Here is a 17,555-nt window from a genome sequence, read left to right as displayed (position 1 = left end):
TAGGTTTTTGGCACTGGATTTTTTATATTCCAAAGCAAAAATGCTACAGTACATACTGCCCCTTTGTCTTCCTTTAGTTTTAAGTCGATGCCTAATTGGTCCTGTGTATAACACAATAACACAATAACTTTAGCACTAAACATATAAGCAAATGTTTCACCTAGCTTTCAGATTAAACAATATCTGCAAGACTTGCTGCTGTTACAGCCATTCATCCAAATCAAACAATTGTCTCTAAAGTTTCAGTTTTACATATAGGACACGCATAAAGCCTGTTGGGCTTTTTTACTTTGTTAACAAATATTTGTTTAAAACCAGTTAATATTGGGTTAAACTAAGCTCCTGAGGCATTTATGAGAAATATTCTTAAAGAATTACTGAATAGGCTTACATTTAATTATAGTTGGAAAAAATCCATAACAACTCTGATTGACCCTTTGCAACAATGTTATTCGTTTTTTATGTGACACATTTGTGATATAGCAGGGCTTGAAAAAACATAGGTCAATAAATGTTAATTTATTTTCGTTGATGTCTCTGCAGTTGTGTAGTCTCATATACAATGCTAGTTGCTTTCTGTTTTTCAAGTAATTGCAGTGCATCTCCTGGGACCGCATGAAATCTCAGAAAAAAGAGGTGACCACGATTTGCAAGCGCCAACGAACGTCTCGGTGAAGCGTAAAGCAAGTTTGATATGATAACTGCACGTTGGATCATCGAACCGAATAAGCATGAGTCATAGCGCCCAGTCTTGGCTTTAAATCTTCCGTCGACCCTCGGAGAAAATCGATATTCCAATGTTTGACCCAAATATTATTTACCTTCTCTGATCAGACCCATACAGAACCTCTCTGAAGGCGTGGCTTTATGTCACGGAGACGCGCTTGAAATAATTTCATTGATATTCAGCCGGGTACCTGAGCGGCACCGTGAGAACAAACAGTGGCTAAATATCGCAGTGATAAAACCACGAATATGATATGAAACCGAGAATACACCGCGGCAGGTAAGCGTTCTGTTATTATTTTGACCGAAGTACACTTGAGGTAATTAGTGTACAGATGATGAATTCGTCTGCAAGGTCAAATATGAATGTAAACCGCAGGGGGGGTCCTGAAATTCCTCTATAAGGCTGTTGTGGCTATTGTAGTGGGGTTGGGCAGTGGACTACCATCAATCGCAAGGGTTATATTGTTTCTCTCACCATTTACACTGCATTTTACCGTGCTTTCTTTGTTTGCTGTTAGCTGTTAGCTGTGATATCCTTGTTTTTGAATTTCCATTCATTCGTAGGCTATAATGCCTGGGGTTTAAACTAATTGCAGTCAGAATATATTTCTTGGGAGAAGAGACCATTATATGACGAATGCTTAGCCAACTATATGCTACTGTTAGGTTTAGGTAGTACACTGGTTGGGTGTGTATAGTAAATCATTAAATGTGAGAGAAGGATAATTTTTATTACTGCATAGTTTATTTCTTTCCAGCCTCAATCCATACTTCCATTTATTCCAGTCACTGGTGACTGACCTATAAAATGATCTTCTATAAATGGCGTCTACGGGGGGACTCAGGCAGAAAGCCTACAAATAACAAATCCCCAATGATATAGTGCGACCACTAAATTGCCATGATCCATTCCCAACTCCCCTGTTGCTTTATAAGATTTATAATGATGAGAAGTGCATGTCTGTAATGTCTCCACGTCAACACAAGAGGGGGGAAACCTCAGTAGACATAGATAGTGTATTTCACCCTAATATACTGTACACACCCGCAAGCCCCTTCAAAATGGCTTTCAAAAGATGTTGAATATAGAAAAATAACTGCTGTTTTATCAGAGATATCTGCATGCGCATGATTAATAATGAATACTGCTGTCAGGGAGTAGCTACACAACCCCATATCAGTGCTTTAGTGTGAATACAATCGCTTTCCTTTTGCCACGTGCCTCTTTGGAATTTACCTTAGAACCCGTGAGCAGCAGGTTTGCTTTGTTAGCTTAATAAGCAACGAAAGGCTTTTAAAATGTGTTGTTTGTTGCGTTAGCCCAGTGTGTAACGTAGCATGCAGTGCAATATGATTTAGTTGGGAAGTTGCTGTGTAGTTGGCTACCATTGTGTTGTTTTAGTAAATTGTATTTACTTTAGCCATCACTAACTAACTAAATAACCTTTCACTAAAATCAAACCACATATGGAATTGATTTTCAATGGACTGGAGATTGTTTTTAACATGCTCATGCCCTGATTACTTCAATAGATTTTTAGCTAGTTTATTCCTAATGTCTTTTTAAAGACTCTTAGATTGGAGTTTCACTCAGTCCATAGACTCATTTTCAGGGGGAAAAATCATCTAACAAGCAGAATTTTTTTTAAAGAACAGTTTACATATAGTAGACCGTACACAGATAAGTAGAAGACAGAAAAGTATATTATTAATGAATAGCAGTATAGTAAATTCACCAGACTCCCACTAGCTTAACCATTGCGAGTATTCATTAAGCTTGAAAATTTGTTTTACCTTTGAGATTATAGTGAAAAGATTTCTTCAACAAAGGGGATCTGATCTTAGGTCACTGCTCCTGCTTTGACGGCTGTCATTAATCAAAACAGGCTCTAAATGCAGGTGTGTGCCTAATGTATTCATCTTCCCCTCCTCTCACAGTCCCCAGACAGAGAAACCCACACTTCACTGATATGGAATAATATATTGTTTTGTGCAGAAACAAAAAGGACACAAGTTCTGGTCATTTTGATACACACAAAAGAAGACTAACCTTTCCATTGGCTGAGAGCACACTTAATTATGATTAATGATTTTATAAGATCAGCAAAACGCAGGACATAGAATTTCATGTTGTTGTAGGCTAGTAACTTTTATTTTTTCCAAATACAATAAGCCCTTATGAGAGGACACCCAATGTAAAAAAAAAAAATATTGTCCTGAGCTACCAATGATGCCACTCAAGGAAATCGTAACACTCCTACCCAACACATTTTGCGACGAGACCAAGGTATATTAGGCTCTACGTGCATTTTGGTTAGGCGTCTCTTCATCTGTCCCCTGAAATGATAATAATATTTGGGTTTTGGCCCTCTGGGCCGCAGAGCTTGTACCCTGTGTTCCTGTCAGGAAATAAGATCCTGGGTGTCACAGAAGGAGTCTGACAAGTGTCAAGGCTATTTGCACATTGATGGAAATGCAGTATATGATTATGAATGGATGTGTTTAACAAAAACATTTATTGGTGAATATTTTACTGAAACCAATCTTGAATTTAGTGAACCATTTTTATAATTAATTTTTCAAAATGTTTGGCCGGCCACCAAATGTGAAAACCCCCGACCTGGAATGACAGAAGCTTAAAGTCAGCATGTACATTTGAGTGAGAGAAAATACAGCTGCGACGGACAATTACACAGGATGTGAATGTAATCAGTGATAACGAAAGGAGTGAATATATGGCAGTCTGTCTCCTAGTTTGCACTGTATTAGATCTGAGTTAGTCATGTTCTTTTACCCAATTTGGCACTGATACCTGCCTGCTTCTGTCAGTGCATTGGGAGTTGACTGCCGAAAGCATAGTCAGCAGTTGAGAAAACCAATTCTCAGGGGAACCATAATTTCCCTTCACACCTCTAAAGGGCTGGATGTGATTTGCTGCGACAGCCCGAGCCGCCCTTCAAGGCCCGTTGTGGGAGCAGTCAGAGGGGTGCAGTACTAATGGGTCACTTTCTTATAGTGTGAATAAACATTTACCAACTGTGTGGCTTGGAAAATCCAGATCCCATTTCAAATACTCTATAATACACAACACCTCATATTTCCTTCGTGTACTAAAAATACCACGGCGCAGGCCCTTTAGTTGGTCCGTCTTTTATAAATCATGTTTCTTTTTGAGTGGGCCACTGCACTCTCACTCCTTCTGTCTGGAGTCTACAGCTACAGGCTTAGACGCTGCCTGAGATGTATTTTTGGATGGTGGGTGCTCGTTTGGCCTACATAAAAGCCAATACAGTCTGATGTTTTTGAGCCTGCAATTGCAAATTGTATGTTTAGTAGCCTGGCTAGAACATCCAGAAACTTAAACGGCCTGTTGTCTCTGAATTACAATAGCCCAATGAGACATTAACTAGGTAAGTAATATTGTCGTTTTTTTCAACATCAATGTGTGAGGGAAATAATACAAATGAATATTTTTGCCCTCTGGTTGTAAAAGTTTTTGAGCTAAAAAGGAACCCTGAAAAGTTCTGCCCCATGTCAACAAAACCATTTGCTTTCATACTTGGTATTTAATAGCTTACTGAGGTATGATACTAAGTCATCATCATACTAAGTCTACTTATTTATTAATGATTTACACACCATATACTACACATGCAGCCCAAAATGGAAGGTTTTTAAACAATATTTTGTTAATCACAGAAGTCCCGTGGGTGAATCTCTAAGTTCCTGGGTTTAAAGAAATACTTTAATTTACTTAAAGCTTGCTGAAGAGTGTGGTAAGTGTTTGTTGGTGTATAAACCTCCGGTTTGGCATTGCTCTATCAAAGCCTTCTGTGCCCTAAATAGACTCAAAGTCTTCATGATCCATCATTTCAAATCAGTTCACAGTCACCGCAGGCTGAAAGAGAAAAGGCCACAGATGCCTGCGTGTGCAAACCAACAGCTCCGATCAAAGCAGTCATCATTTTCTTAGGCTTTTTTTGTTAGTTATTATAGCTATTATCTAATGCTCTGTTTACGAACTCTGTGTATTAATTCAGTTCTGGTGCTGGCACTTGGCACGCAGTCTTAATTGTGATGGATAGCAGGAGTCCGGAGTAAGCATAAGGTGTGTCAGAGATTTCAGTGTGTCAGACTGAAACATTTCCATAAGGGGTTGTTGGAGCTCCAGCTCTGCAATAACACACTGGTGAGCGATCGTTCCACGGAGCTCACTCTGTTGTTTTTTGATCACTTCAGAGTTAGAAATTAATGAAGTCTCATGTCTTTTTTGGTTTTCTAATATCCAAAGTGTAGAGCATTGGTTACACAGAGTGAGGTCATGTACAGTCATACTCCCACTTGTTTGAAACTAAAATTATTCCTGTTCTCTTATAGGGAATTACAGACAGGAATTGTAGTCAGCTGGTTCAGCTTTGGAACACCTCAACAAAAGTAATTGACAAGACTCTTTAAATACAAAATGGGAACCAACCCGAAAAGGACAGTGACTGTCCAAATGGTTCCCCAGCTCGCTGGATTGGATGTTCTTGGAAACAAGGAGTCTAATGCCAACTGGACTAAGGAACCTGACCTCAACCTCAACCAGGGCTGCCCTGGACCTAATTCTACAGAACACATGTGGGATAATGTGTGTGTGACAACCACCAACACAACATCCCGTATCCAAACAACAGGCCCAAGGGAACCTGGCGGCGGGGGTGTGGTAACGTCTGCGCCTTTCTCGACCGACAGCGTCAGAGGAAAACCCTCCCCGGACCATGTTATTGGAGCAGAGCAGCTGACGGGCCCAACGGCTCTGCCCTGTCGAGGTGGGAGCGCTGCCGAGGTGGCAGCAGAGGGCAGCAGGGACGGCAACGCTAACCTGACGGCGTTAACCCCCGCAGCAGCCGTCGAGGAGAAGGAGCAGGACGTCTGCAAGGCCGGCTTGTCGCTCGCTGTTACATCACCAGAGGCTGATGTGCAGACAAACTACTGCAGAGCAAAAGAGCCGGGCGGAGCGGGGGAGGGGGTCGCAGGGACCCGGCTGCAGCCCACAGCAGTACGAAGCGTCACAGCCGGAGTGTCCTCAGCGGCTCGAGACGACTCACTGGCAGTCGGGGACAACAAAGACACGGCCGCGCAAAATCAAAAGCGCCCCCAGACCTGTGATCCGAAGTGTGGCTCCGTCTCGTTGACAGCTCTCAAACAAGATACGGCCAAGGGGTCTTCTTCAGTCACCGCGGACACCAGTGCTCTGCTGCCCGGCAGATCAAAAGAGGCTGGCGATAATGCAACACAGGGCCCCTCGCTGTCATCCAGCCCCCCCACCGTCGTCCCTGCCACCAACCCTGCTCGGTCGGAATGCCCTCTAGAGGCCTCCAAAAGGGGTACACCGGGGACAATCTCTCTGAAACCTTCCTGCAAAATGGAATACGTCAAAACGTCTGAGACGTCCCAGCCAGAACCGAGGGATAAGAACGTTGTAGCTCCAGTCAATGTCACCACCGCCATCATGTCTCCATCAGACAGCAAGGCAGACATAGGGCTTAGGAACAAGGCCCCAAGTTCTGTTCCTCCCGAGAATAGTGATTCAACATCTTCTCCGATTGCAAACAAACAGAGTTCCTTAGATAAACGCCAGGGAGAATCGTCTTCATCACAGAAGGAGCGTTGCTCATCGCCCAAGGCTGCCCAACAGACCCAGAACCAACAGACCCAGAACCAACAGACCCAGAACCAACAGACCCAGAACCAACAGACCCAGAACCAACCGATTCAGAACCAACAGACCCAGGACCAACCGATCCAGAACGAACAGACCAAGAACCAACCAATCCAGAACAAACAGACCGAGAACCAACCAATCCAGAACCAACAGCAGTCTTCCAACCACCATACAGCACGGGTGGCCAACGGAGTGGTCCAGACTGCCTTTGCCTCAGAGCAACCTAAAGACCATTGCAAACTGTACTGCGAGGCGTCGACTATGACACGCACCCCAGTTGCCACCCCCACCCACTGCAAGCAGTGCCAAGATGCGGAGATCCAAGCAGTGGCTGATGTTTGTAGCCGGGCAGTCTCCACAAGCCCCAGCCTGTTCCCTCTGCCTCCGCCCTACAGGTCCACCGACAGAGGTGCTGCCCTGAGGGATGCAAGCGGCATGGTGCCCTCCCACCACACCCACACAGGTGGCGATCCGCCATGTCTGCCGCCGCCTAACTACCCAGCAGATCTCCGGCATGGGTCAGACCGGTTTACCCTGGAGGCGGGGTCATGCTCAAGTCAGAGTGCCGGGGTGGTGCTCCACGCCGAGGAGGCGATGGCGGCCCTCCATGCGGAGGTTGCCAGGCTGGGGGCCAAGCCTAAAGACCCGGGGTTCGGGGGGTCGACAGTGATGTGCGACCCCCAGCCCAGAGGAGCCCTCCAGCCTCTGCAGCCTGTCTACCAGATCAACATCGAACAGTGCGGCGGCCAAAATGAGCCACCTGCAAATCTAAATTGCCAACAGCCTCGAGCAGAGGAGACGCCGCACTCCCGTCCAAAGCCCGAGGCAGCAGGGAAACTGGTGGTGTCTAAGGACATCGAAGGTGTGCCAACGCGGGCAGCTTTGCCTCCACTTGCGAAAGCTCCAGCCTCCCAAATTGAATATCCCGTCCCATCTGCAACTGCCGCAAGCAGCAGCAAAACCTCTGGCTGTACGGCTGCTCCTCCTTCTCAGTCAGCATCTTCCTTTACCAAGCCCAACCAGGCAGCAACGCCCACCTCCAAAAAAGCAGAGGATGCTAAGCCTGTGAAGTGCGCGGAACAGCCTAGAAGCAAGCCGAGTGGCCAAAAAGACCAGACGGGCAAGCAGTCGTTGAAATCGGCGAAGGGGGGCCTCGTTAAGGGGGTCGGGGGCGTTAAGGCTTTGCTGGGCAAGAAGAAGCAGGAGCAGCTGGAGCCGGAGAGGAAGGAAAAGGAGAAGGGGGAAGAGGAAGGGATGCAGAAGGCTGAGAAGAGCATTCACGATGTGGTGTGGGACGAACAGGGGATGACCTGGGAGGTGTACGGGGCCTCCGTTGACCCCGAGTCCCTGGGTTTTGCCATCCAGAGCCACTTGCAGTGTAAGATCAAAGAACAAGAGAAGAAGATTGTGACCCGGTCATCACTCAGGAAGTCCGTGACGCCAGACTCGCCCGCGGCCGCGGCCAACAGTAGAAAGACCGAGAGGAGGCACCACAGCATTCTCAGGGCGATGCTGCGAAATGCCCGACGGCCCAAGTGCTGCGCACGCCCCGCCCCCTCCGCCGTGCTGGAGTGAGAAGCAGAAGCCGCCGGGGCTGATTGGAGCAGACGCTGTCAGCCGACTCCCTTGTGAACCCGGGCCGTGTTTCCTCTTGCAATGGTCCTCCCCATGCCAAGACAAGCGTGGGTCACCCTTCTAGTCAGATGTCGTGGTGTTAAGAAATCCCATTAGGCGAGGTCGTTGATGATTGAAGAGGACGAAACCGAAAGCAAAAATGTGAACAACTTCGTTTTTTTTTTTGTTATGAACAACTTATTTTTTAGACATAGAAGATATTGTAATGAGAGAAATTCTAAAGGTGTTTAAAAAGGAAAAATTGCAATAATAATATCTTAGTGAAACGCATGTTTGTGTTAGTTCTTATGGCAGTCATAACTCATATTACCTCCACTATGAAGTCCTGGTCTATAAAGTACGTGGCACTGGTCTTTGGTCATACGTACATATGTTACTGTCAGAATAATACCCTTTACAGATGATCTTGTGCAACTAAATATCACTACTTCTCAGTGCATTGTGGGAGCATTGTGGTATACGTATGTTAATGTTCTGGGTGTGTTGTACACCCTCTGTTTATAACATTGGTATATAGCTCTTGTTTTCTTTTTTCCATTTTGCAGATTTTATTTTGAGTGGGTTACTACTGATTTTGTCTTGATAAAGAACAACAACAACTCGGCTGTGCTTGCTTTTGTATGCCATACAGTATATACAATTTGACTTGTGTGCATTTAGGTGTTCCATATTTGAACCATGTTATCTTCATTTAAAAAAAGAAAAAAAGGTGAAATATGAAAATCATCCGAGTACTCTTTTCTGAATTTAATTTACAGGTGTTCCTTGCCTCTCCCTTCCCCAAAACGGGAGTTCTTTAGGTATAATGTGATCAGGCAGGACGACAGTGGGGATGGCGTGCGTTTATGAAATAATTACCAAAAGAGTTGGAAAAAGTGGACAATGCGCATTGTCTGGGTATTGAGTAATCAATAGCAGTCATGTTTAACTGTATTAAACCAATAATACAGCTGAGAGGAAACGATTGAGAGGGTAATGTCTTAGTTACTAGCAGAGATATTTGCCATTCCAGGAGCTCTGAGGTCTAGATTCCATATTAACCTTAGCAATTTGATCGTGAAACGTCCCCATTAATAACCGCCCAGCATTTTCTTCATGGAACCGTAGTCATCTTTGTGATCCAACCATTGGTTTCACACCACGTACAGCGTGTGGCGAGGTGGATCCATCGCCTCTGGGAAATCTTGGAGTGGCTGTTTTTCCCTCCACGTAATAATGATCGACGTCATGGCTTTCCTGTCAACAGGGCATGTGACCTATACGGGTCAGCTTTACTGGCTGGGTTTTCACAGGCGGCAGGATTCTGATCTTTTCTGATATGATTTAAACGATACAGGTTCAACAGGTTTAATGGGACACTTGTGGAAATGTGGGCGCAGGCTGTTGTAATGGGTTAGTTGTGGATGGGTGTCATGGCAGCGCCGGTGCCTTTCCCCAAAGCAATCCTCAGGATGTAGTGGCACAAATGAGTGTTTATATTAATCACATTTTCCAAACCCATTGCTCATCCTATAATCTGTCATAAACATTTTATTGAATGAACAAAGCTCGGACAAAAGAGACACTTTCAAACAACTTGCAAGTTTAATATTTTGAACGATTGAAAAAATTACTTGCTCAGAGGCAGACTTAAAACAGCTCCTTTTTTTCCAAAATTGTCTACATTTAAAATGTAATTACACTCGCTAGATAGTTTTTTGTCTGGACTTGCCATGTTTGATTGGATAACTGAATTTCTTTGGGCTTTATAGAAGACAAATGTAGGGGCATGTAGAGCCAATTGGAAGATGAATCTGCTTGCATATATTTATAAAAAATGCTAAACTTTACCAGATCCGTTTTGGAAATGCTACATAAACCTATTTTCCTCCATATTGCTGTTAAGAGTAGTACAGATATCAAATGCCTGTAACATATGGTGTAGGCTTACAGGTGTGTGGAATTGGGGATATTCTCTGACTAACTGTCTGCGTCAACACACCCTCTGTGTAAATGTGTCCTTTTATATGTGTAGGTACAAAATGTTGTGAAATCACTGCGTTTTAGTCACACTGGATGGTTAGGTTGGGTGTCCTGGGCTGTAGCGTTCCCTGTCAAATGAACACACTCCCAGACTGTCATCCCAGTTTCCGTTTGGGGCAGTCATGGAGAGGTGCATCGCTGACCTCTGCTCTGACACGGCTCGACCTTTCACAGGAGATGTATTGAATTTGGCCGCCAGCAGCTTTTTCTTGCTATGTAGGGCTACTCGTCTCCCTTAACTCTCCTCTGCCTTCATCCTCGTGTCCTCTCTCAGTCTGTTTTTTGTGCTCTGACTCTCTCTCTCCCCCCGGTCTTCCTCACTCTTTCGTGTCTTTTCCTGTCTGTCCATAGATCACGGCCGGGCAACAGTTAACTCACTAGAGTTAATCTTGCTCCTTACCCTGGCCTTAATTAGCTGGTGTTTCAATATTTTATGTCTCCCTCGTCCTTTCCTGACGGACGGAGAGAGAGACGCAGGGAGAGAAATGGAGATGGATTGTGGGAGGAAGAGAGAAAGATGTAGCGAGAGGGCAAGATGGAGAGGAAGAAATATGAAAAGAGACAGGGAAGAAGACAGACAAAGAGGGAGGAAGGGAAAGAGATATGTAGATGGAAGGAGAGAGATAAATGGGCTCTCAGAAACGCCTAACCAAATATCTCCCCTCTTTGCCATAGTAACTAGAAGCCTTTATTATGGGGTAAGGCTTGAATATTCTAAATGACACATTATACTGCATCCACTGCCTGTGTACTATCCTTCCCAGTTTAGTCCTTGAGAGATGACATTATTAAAAAGCACAGCATCAATCAAGGTTATGTCAAACAGTTTGAGTAATGTAATGTAGTATAATGATTGTGTGTGTTTGTGTGTGTGTTACCAGAGGAGCTCCCTGGTAGCATTAAATGTTACCACTAATGTCACATGAAGCCCCGATTCGGTTGCTACTTTAAGTGTAACTAGACAGCTGGAGAGGCATTCTTGGGGCATCCCTGGTGTGACTCGGAGACGTCTGGAGTGACAGTGCCGACAAGGCTTGGAGCTAACCCTGGTGCAGTGCGTAGAGAATTTCGCTCCGAGCACTCGGAATTAGCACCGGTTTGATTTGACAGAGTGGGTGTCTGCACCGAGATCAATTAAAGAACGGGGAGTTCCGTTTTGGAATGCGCTCGTTTGAAACGCATGGTCGTCACGTTGTCAAATGAACAGTGTTCTCTCAGAATGAAATAGCTAGGTAGTTTTTTGTGCTTAGAGTTACAGTCTGGAAATTGAAATTGCTGCCTTTAAAATAATTAGTTGTTTGCGATTTAACTTGCAGATGATCATTGATTTGGATAATACATTTATAGTGCAGGGCCTAGACGCTTAATTTAACTGAGATGCCAAATTCATCAACTGTTGGCCAATCTATCATTATCTACCATTTTAATGAGGTAATGGCAGTATACTCTGAGATATCAAAATGATGATTTAGTAGTGGAAAAGATTCAAGATTCTGTGATGTTATATGGCAGTGGATAATCCATAAATGGGCTTGGTTTATTGTCTTACAGGAGTACTGTCGTATTTCTGGGGAGTTGTTCTTATCTTAGGGGAATCCTTCACAGTCTTCACTACAAAGACCCTTTTAAAGCTTAATATCATGTTTCTCTTTGGCTCGCATTGTGCTTTTTAGTTTCTACAACAGTGAAGTATTCAGACCATTGCTCTTTACATTTTGTGTTATAGGCCGAATCAATATACACAATACCCCATAATGACAAAGCAAGAACACGTTTTTAGAAATGTGTGCCAATATATAAAAACTGAAATCTCATGTACAGTAAATATACAGACACTCCAAATTGAACTCAGATGCATCCTGTGTCCTTTGATCATGCTAGAGATGTTTCTAGAACTTGGGAGTTTACTTGTGGTAAATTCAATTGATTGACCATGATTTAGAAAGGCACACACATGTCAATATGATGTCCCTCACTCCACAGTGCATTTCAGGGCAAAAACCAAGCCATGAACTCTCTGAGATCGTTTTGAGCCATGGATCTGCGGAAGGTCAAAATACTAAAACGCACTGTCATTGTAAAATTGAAGAATTCTGGAACCACCAAGAGTCTTCCCAGAGCTGGCTGTCCATCCAGATTCAGTAAATGGTGAGGTGACCAAGAACCCAATAGCCACTCTAACAGAGCTTCAGAATTGTTCTGCAGAGATGGGGGAACCTGCCAGAAAGACACAAATTTCTTCAGCACTAGAGGTGGCTGTTACAACATCAGGCTGTTATGGTAGACAAGGGAGCCACTCTGAGTAAAAGTCCTTCTTGAAGTAAGAGGGAGGAGCCAATGGGGAGGTGTGTTATACAAAGAAGAAGGACTGGCACATTTTTTGTCGGGAAATGCCGCCCGTGTTCCCTGTAAGGAGATACAATAGCTTCCTTTTCAGCTTAATTGACAAAGTTTGTTCAGGGAAGTGATTTGGTTTGAACAGGGTTTTGTTTGGCAAAAGTGGACCATTTTAGTTTGCCTTGCCTTTTTTTCAAATTGAAACACCTTGGTGGATGACCACTCCTGAGAAAAAAATGTGCGTTATTGTATGTTTAAAGAACGTTTTACATCTCACCATACTGAATTGTGCTCCCATCACTGGAATGACTCGCCCTGGGGTAATTGGCACAATATTTAGTTTTTTCACAGTTTTCACTTGCATTATTGGGTATTTCGTGTAGATTGATGACAAAACAAACATTAAATGGGTTGAATTCCATCAATGACACAACAAAATCAGGAGAAAGTGAAGGAGGCTGAATACTTTCCAAAGCCAAAGTATGTCAACTTCCCCTTCAGCCACACAGACACATTTCCCCTCAGAAATGTAATGCAAATGTGTTCTTCCACCGCTATGACCCAGTTAGCCACACAAACACACTCACACACAAAGGCTCTTGTCAGCAGCACAGAGAATCTTCAGAGGAGCAGACGCAGATTGAGCACAAGCCATTACAATTATCAGTGCCCATCATTAAAGTCACAAACAATTCCCCGTTGGATGTTCGGAGGCACATCAGACACGCTCTCAGATGCTGTCTCATTAAAGAGATCAGTGTCTGAGTTTAATTGTGGTTAACTGGTTGTATTTACAGATTGTGGAGTGTCATTCTCTTTCAGGGACATGACTTTGGCAATGGCTGTAGCTACGGTGCCAGCCTGCTTCCCTTGTGAAATTGGGGGTGGATTCTTTAGTACTGAATGATGAGCGCATCACATTGTGTTCACCCCCCCCGGTCTCTCTATGATCCCACATAAAACCATCCTCCCCTCCCTCCACCTCGGTCTCCCGCTTTCGCTCTTCCTCTGTCTCCCTCTTCCCCTTCGACTCTTCCTTTCCAATAATGTCATATAGAACCATTGTCTCTCGCTCTCTCCCTCCGTCTCTGTGATAATGTAACAAAGGCACCGTAACGGCCGATGACGGCCGAGTGAGCAGGATCTCGGCTGTCCCAGCTTCAGTCTCCGTCCGTGGCTGGTGCCCCGCCACCTTGGCCCCAGGGAGGGGAGGGAGGCTTCGTCTGAGGCTGCTTGCTAGTAACCACTAGTCAATGACTTTTGCAAAACTTCTGAGAATTAATCGCTGCAGAGATCCGGGCATTCGAAACGTTACGGAAAACCAACTGTATTCCATTTTGAACTATCAGTTTTTCTTTACCCGCAGGGAGAGAGAAGCTTTTGGCATTGGTCCACAAGTTTGAATAATTGTCAGTAATTGGCCCGGGGGTGGGGGTGGGGCCTTGCTGGATCTTTCCTGGAGGATGACATGTTTACTGGCGACTCCCTGCTGTGCTGAATATCTGGCAGCGCTACGCTGCACCACTGTCGCTCATAACCCAGTGGAATATGTGGCCTACATTACCTTGTCTGCAGTGAGGTGTAGGAAAGTTGGTTTAGTGTGTGTGTGTGTGTGTGGGGGGGGGTTATGTTGTGCCCAGTATGAATCGCTTTGATCTGTCGTTTTATGTCACAAGCTCCTACAAGGTCACCTTGGTTGGCCTCATTAGAGGCTTCCTTTATTACAGCTGACAGATGTTCCCATAAATCATTGGTCACCCAGTGGAGAGAGGGCTCCTGAACAAACCTACCACTTATCTGAGGTGACACGCACACACACACACACACACACACACACACACACACTGCACCACCTCTATGGCACTAGGCTTCAGACAAAAGGTTGAGCGCAGTTATACAGATTCTTACACAAGCCATGACAAGACAGTACAAAGGATGATCTACGGAATTGCATTGTAATCCAATTTCCATGACTACCAACCCCTTTTGATAACAGATTATCAGTGTCCCATTATCTGTAATCTTGAGAAGACAACATCAGGTGGGATCCACCAATTAAATGCAATGAACTGCTCCGGACTAGAACAGTTTATTTTGGAATTGTTGATTAAGATTTCCTAAATGAAGGCCTAAATGTTAATCCATAATGGAGGAATAGGTTATTACAATCTAATTCTAATGATCAGATTCTACATTTGAGAGTTGGAGATGTTTTCACAAGCTCAACATTGTGCAGCCAACCTTTTGACTGACACGTAGCTTCTTCTCTCACTCTCCCTCCCCCCTCTTTCTTTCTGTCTCCCTGCCTCTGTATCTCCCTCCCTCCTTCCCTATTGGTTTCTGTTTTTCTAATATATCCCTTCATTCTGCTATGGTGTCTCACAAGAATGAGGTGGAGGAGGCAGAGTTCTAGAACCTACCCAATCTGTATCATATCTGTTTAAACTGGCCCCCAAAAAACGAATATTTTTCCCAAGACCACAAAATGTTTTCCTTGTCCAGTCTGCAGGTCTAATTGCACCATGATATTAATATATGGAGTCATCCTCCATGGTAACTGTGCAGTCATAGTAAAGAGTATTTCTTTCTCTTCAAACAGCACATGGGCTAATGCATCTCCTGGCCACAAGACAACCCATAACCGACAGATAAAAACAAGTTATATATAAAGTAATTATGGCCTGAATAACATCTTGAAAATCTTTCATTCCCTTTTATGTAAATGTGCTGCCAAGTGTAGATAAGAAGCTTATGTTACATCACAGTATATCGCCACTTCCTTTGTTTTCAGAGAGGGAAGAAACGTAAGACATAAGTACAGGCCCCACACCCTGGCAATTGCTTAGGTATTACTGGTTACCACGGTCACTGTGAATGTGTCTCACTGTCTAATCAGACACTGGCTCAATCCAACAGGCGTTTATACCATGAGATAATTTCAGCCATTCAGTCTCTATGGAGATTATCCTCATTTGAACCACTTCCTCCCTAAAACGCATTAACTATGACTCCAAAGTTAAGGTGAAGAGACGTCTCTTATAATTTCCACATCGTATGCAAATGGGTCCCGAAATTACATACCGATTTTTTTTTTGGTCTCCCGACAGTCGATTAAATATGTGTAAATGAAGACATAGGTCATTATTGAGCTTCCTGATTGGTAATGACCAAATGGTAAGCATGAACATTAGTTATGCCAAAATGTCCCTTTTCATTATCATCCCCTCAGATGATTTAAAGATTGCTTAACTCTCCTGTAGTCAACTGATTAAAAGTTAAATTAAAAAACCTGTCGGTCGGAGGAGGAGGAGGTGGGGGAGATGATGGAGTGGAAGGAGGTAGAGGAGGAGGTGGGGGAGATGGAGGAGGGGAAGGAGGTAGAGGAGGAGGTGGGGTAGATGGAGGAGGGGAAGGAGGTCGAGGAGGAGGTGGGGGAGGCAGAGTAGTAGAAGGAGATGGAGGAGGAGGTGGGGGAGGTAGAGTAGTAGAAGGAGTAGTAGGAGGTGGAAGAGGAGTGGCAGGTGGAGGAGGAGTAGGTGGAGGAGGAGAAGGTGGTAAATAACAGCGCTAAGCCAAACTGCGCCGCCCTATGCCGGTCTCCCGGAGCATCATGGGTGTGCCGCGAACAGGATTCAAACACCTGGCCACAATGACACATACGGCACTCCGGGGGCCACCGATGTGTGCCAAATTTAACCAAATTCCCATTCTCCCTAGATAACAAAACATGATTTGATGTTCTGTTGCAATGTCCCATGCTGCTTAAATATTTCAAAGCAAACAGCCTTGTGTGATGATCTCTCTACAGACTGATCTGGTCAAGGCTTTACCATCCTCGCAATCTTGTTGACAATCGTTCTGAACTGTGCTGATCTCCTTCAGCCTTCATGAGTGGTTGTTAATGGTGCTCTCTGCTTGCTCCGTTATCTCTGTGGATTGGTTTATTCTCAGTCTCCAGATAGCAAAGTGCTTATCCCAGCGTTCTGAAACCCCTCTTTACAAACGTACTCACAGCCTGACAGTCAGGAAGCGTGGGACCATCTGTCCGTCCAGAGACTGATTGATTACAAATGTGTGAGGGGGATTTGCCTGAAATTGTAATTTATCACCCAGTTGGACTATAGCACAAAGTGTCACCTGCAGAGTGCTCAAAGTTTTACTGGGATCCATGAAGCTCTGTTCACATTTAATCTGCAGAACATTAAAGAGCAGTTTCAGGCGTGCCCTGGAAATGAAACCCCTGCCTACAACAGGTGGGATTCAAGGTTTGTTCCTAGCCCCATAGCCGTTTGCTAAACAGATGTGTCTCAATGCGTTAAGTACAGATGGTCGTCCCACTCGCGATGGCCATAGGTGATTGAGTCCTTCCGCATTCTCTGCGGAAGGGGACCATGGGGTGCGGAAGGGGACCATGGGGTGCGGAAGGGGACCATGGGGTGCGGAAGGGGACCATGGGGTGCGGAAGGGGACCATGGGGTGCGGAAGGGGACCATGGGGTGTTATAATGCGTAGGGGACCATGTAGTAGACTTCTGGGAGTCTGGCGCCCGGTCATTCCTTTCACTGTGAGGAAATCCACTCTGACGCTAAGTGCTTTGTGCGCTTGTGTCACATTAGAGGGTTTAACCCGGGAATGCTCTGTAGTGCCTAAATCAATCGGTAACCATGACAATGAATGTAGTGTAATGTGTGACGGATCCACTCTGGGTCTAAGATTTGCCCACGAGGCAGTAAATTCTTTCATATGGGACCGTGGGTAAAATGTCGCAACGAGTAGAAGTAGGCGAAAGCTATGATTCGAACAAGTCTTGTTTCATCAAAATGGGTAATATAGTATAGTCTGTAACGTGCGTTACGAAAGACTGAGGGGTCAGAGGTTAAGCATGTACCCTTGTCCAATGTTCTCTCACACTTCTCCCTCTAATGAAGATATATATACTGCATGGTTATGGGTTTATGGCACCATTATCAGGTAACTGATGGTACACATACAAAAACACATCTTGCTACTAATCTTGCAAAACCGCAGCTATAAACGCCCCACAAAGAGCGGCGTTGTGTATCTCGCCTAGTTCTGGCGGGTCCAAGGTACAGCCCGGCAGTCGGGCTCGGCGCAACGGAGGCAA

At 44.7% G+C, this 17,555-nt stretch overlaps 1 protein-coding gene across 1 annotated transcript; it reads left to right on the top strand.

The window, feature by feature from the left end:
• The first annotated feature begins 647 nt into the window (after window positions 1-647).
• gprin3 (GPRIN family member 3) lies at window positions 648-8,717 on the top strand. The gene is made up of 2 exons (XM_010888338.5): window positions 648-1,006; window positions 5,107-8,717. Exon 2 carries the CDS (start codon window positions 5,192-5,194, stop codon window positions 8,009-8,011), a length of 2,820 nt encoding a protein of 939 aa, XP_010886640.3. The 5' UTR covers window positions 648-1,006; window positions 5,107-5,191; the 3' UTR covers window positions 8,012-8,717.
• The last annotated feature ends 8,838 nt before the right edge of the window (window positions 8,718-17,555 follow it).

Source organism: Esox lucius, chromosome 25 (assembly GCF_011004845.1).
Source record: "Esox lucius isolate fEsoLuc1 chromosome 25, fEsoLuc1.pri, whole genome shotgun sequence".
In the NCBI taxonomy this organism is placed as follows: Eukaryota; Metazoa; Chordata; class Actinopteri; order Esociformes; family Esocidae; genus Esox; species Esox lucius.
This window is presented reverse-complemented; position numbering and strand designations above follow the sequence as displayed.

Bases quoted from the DNA above. Each gene is read 5' to 3' on its own strand.
- gprin3 (XM_010888338.5), top strand. From the start codon at position 5,192: ATGGGAACCAACCCGAAAAGGACAGTGACTGTCCAAATGGTTCCCCAG.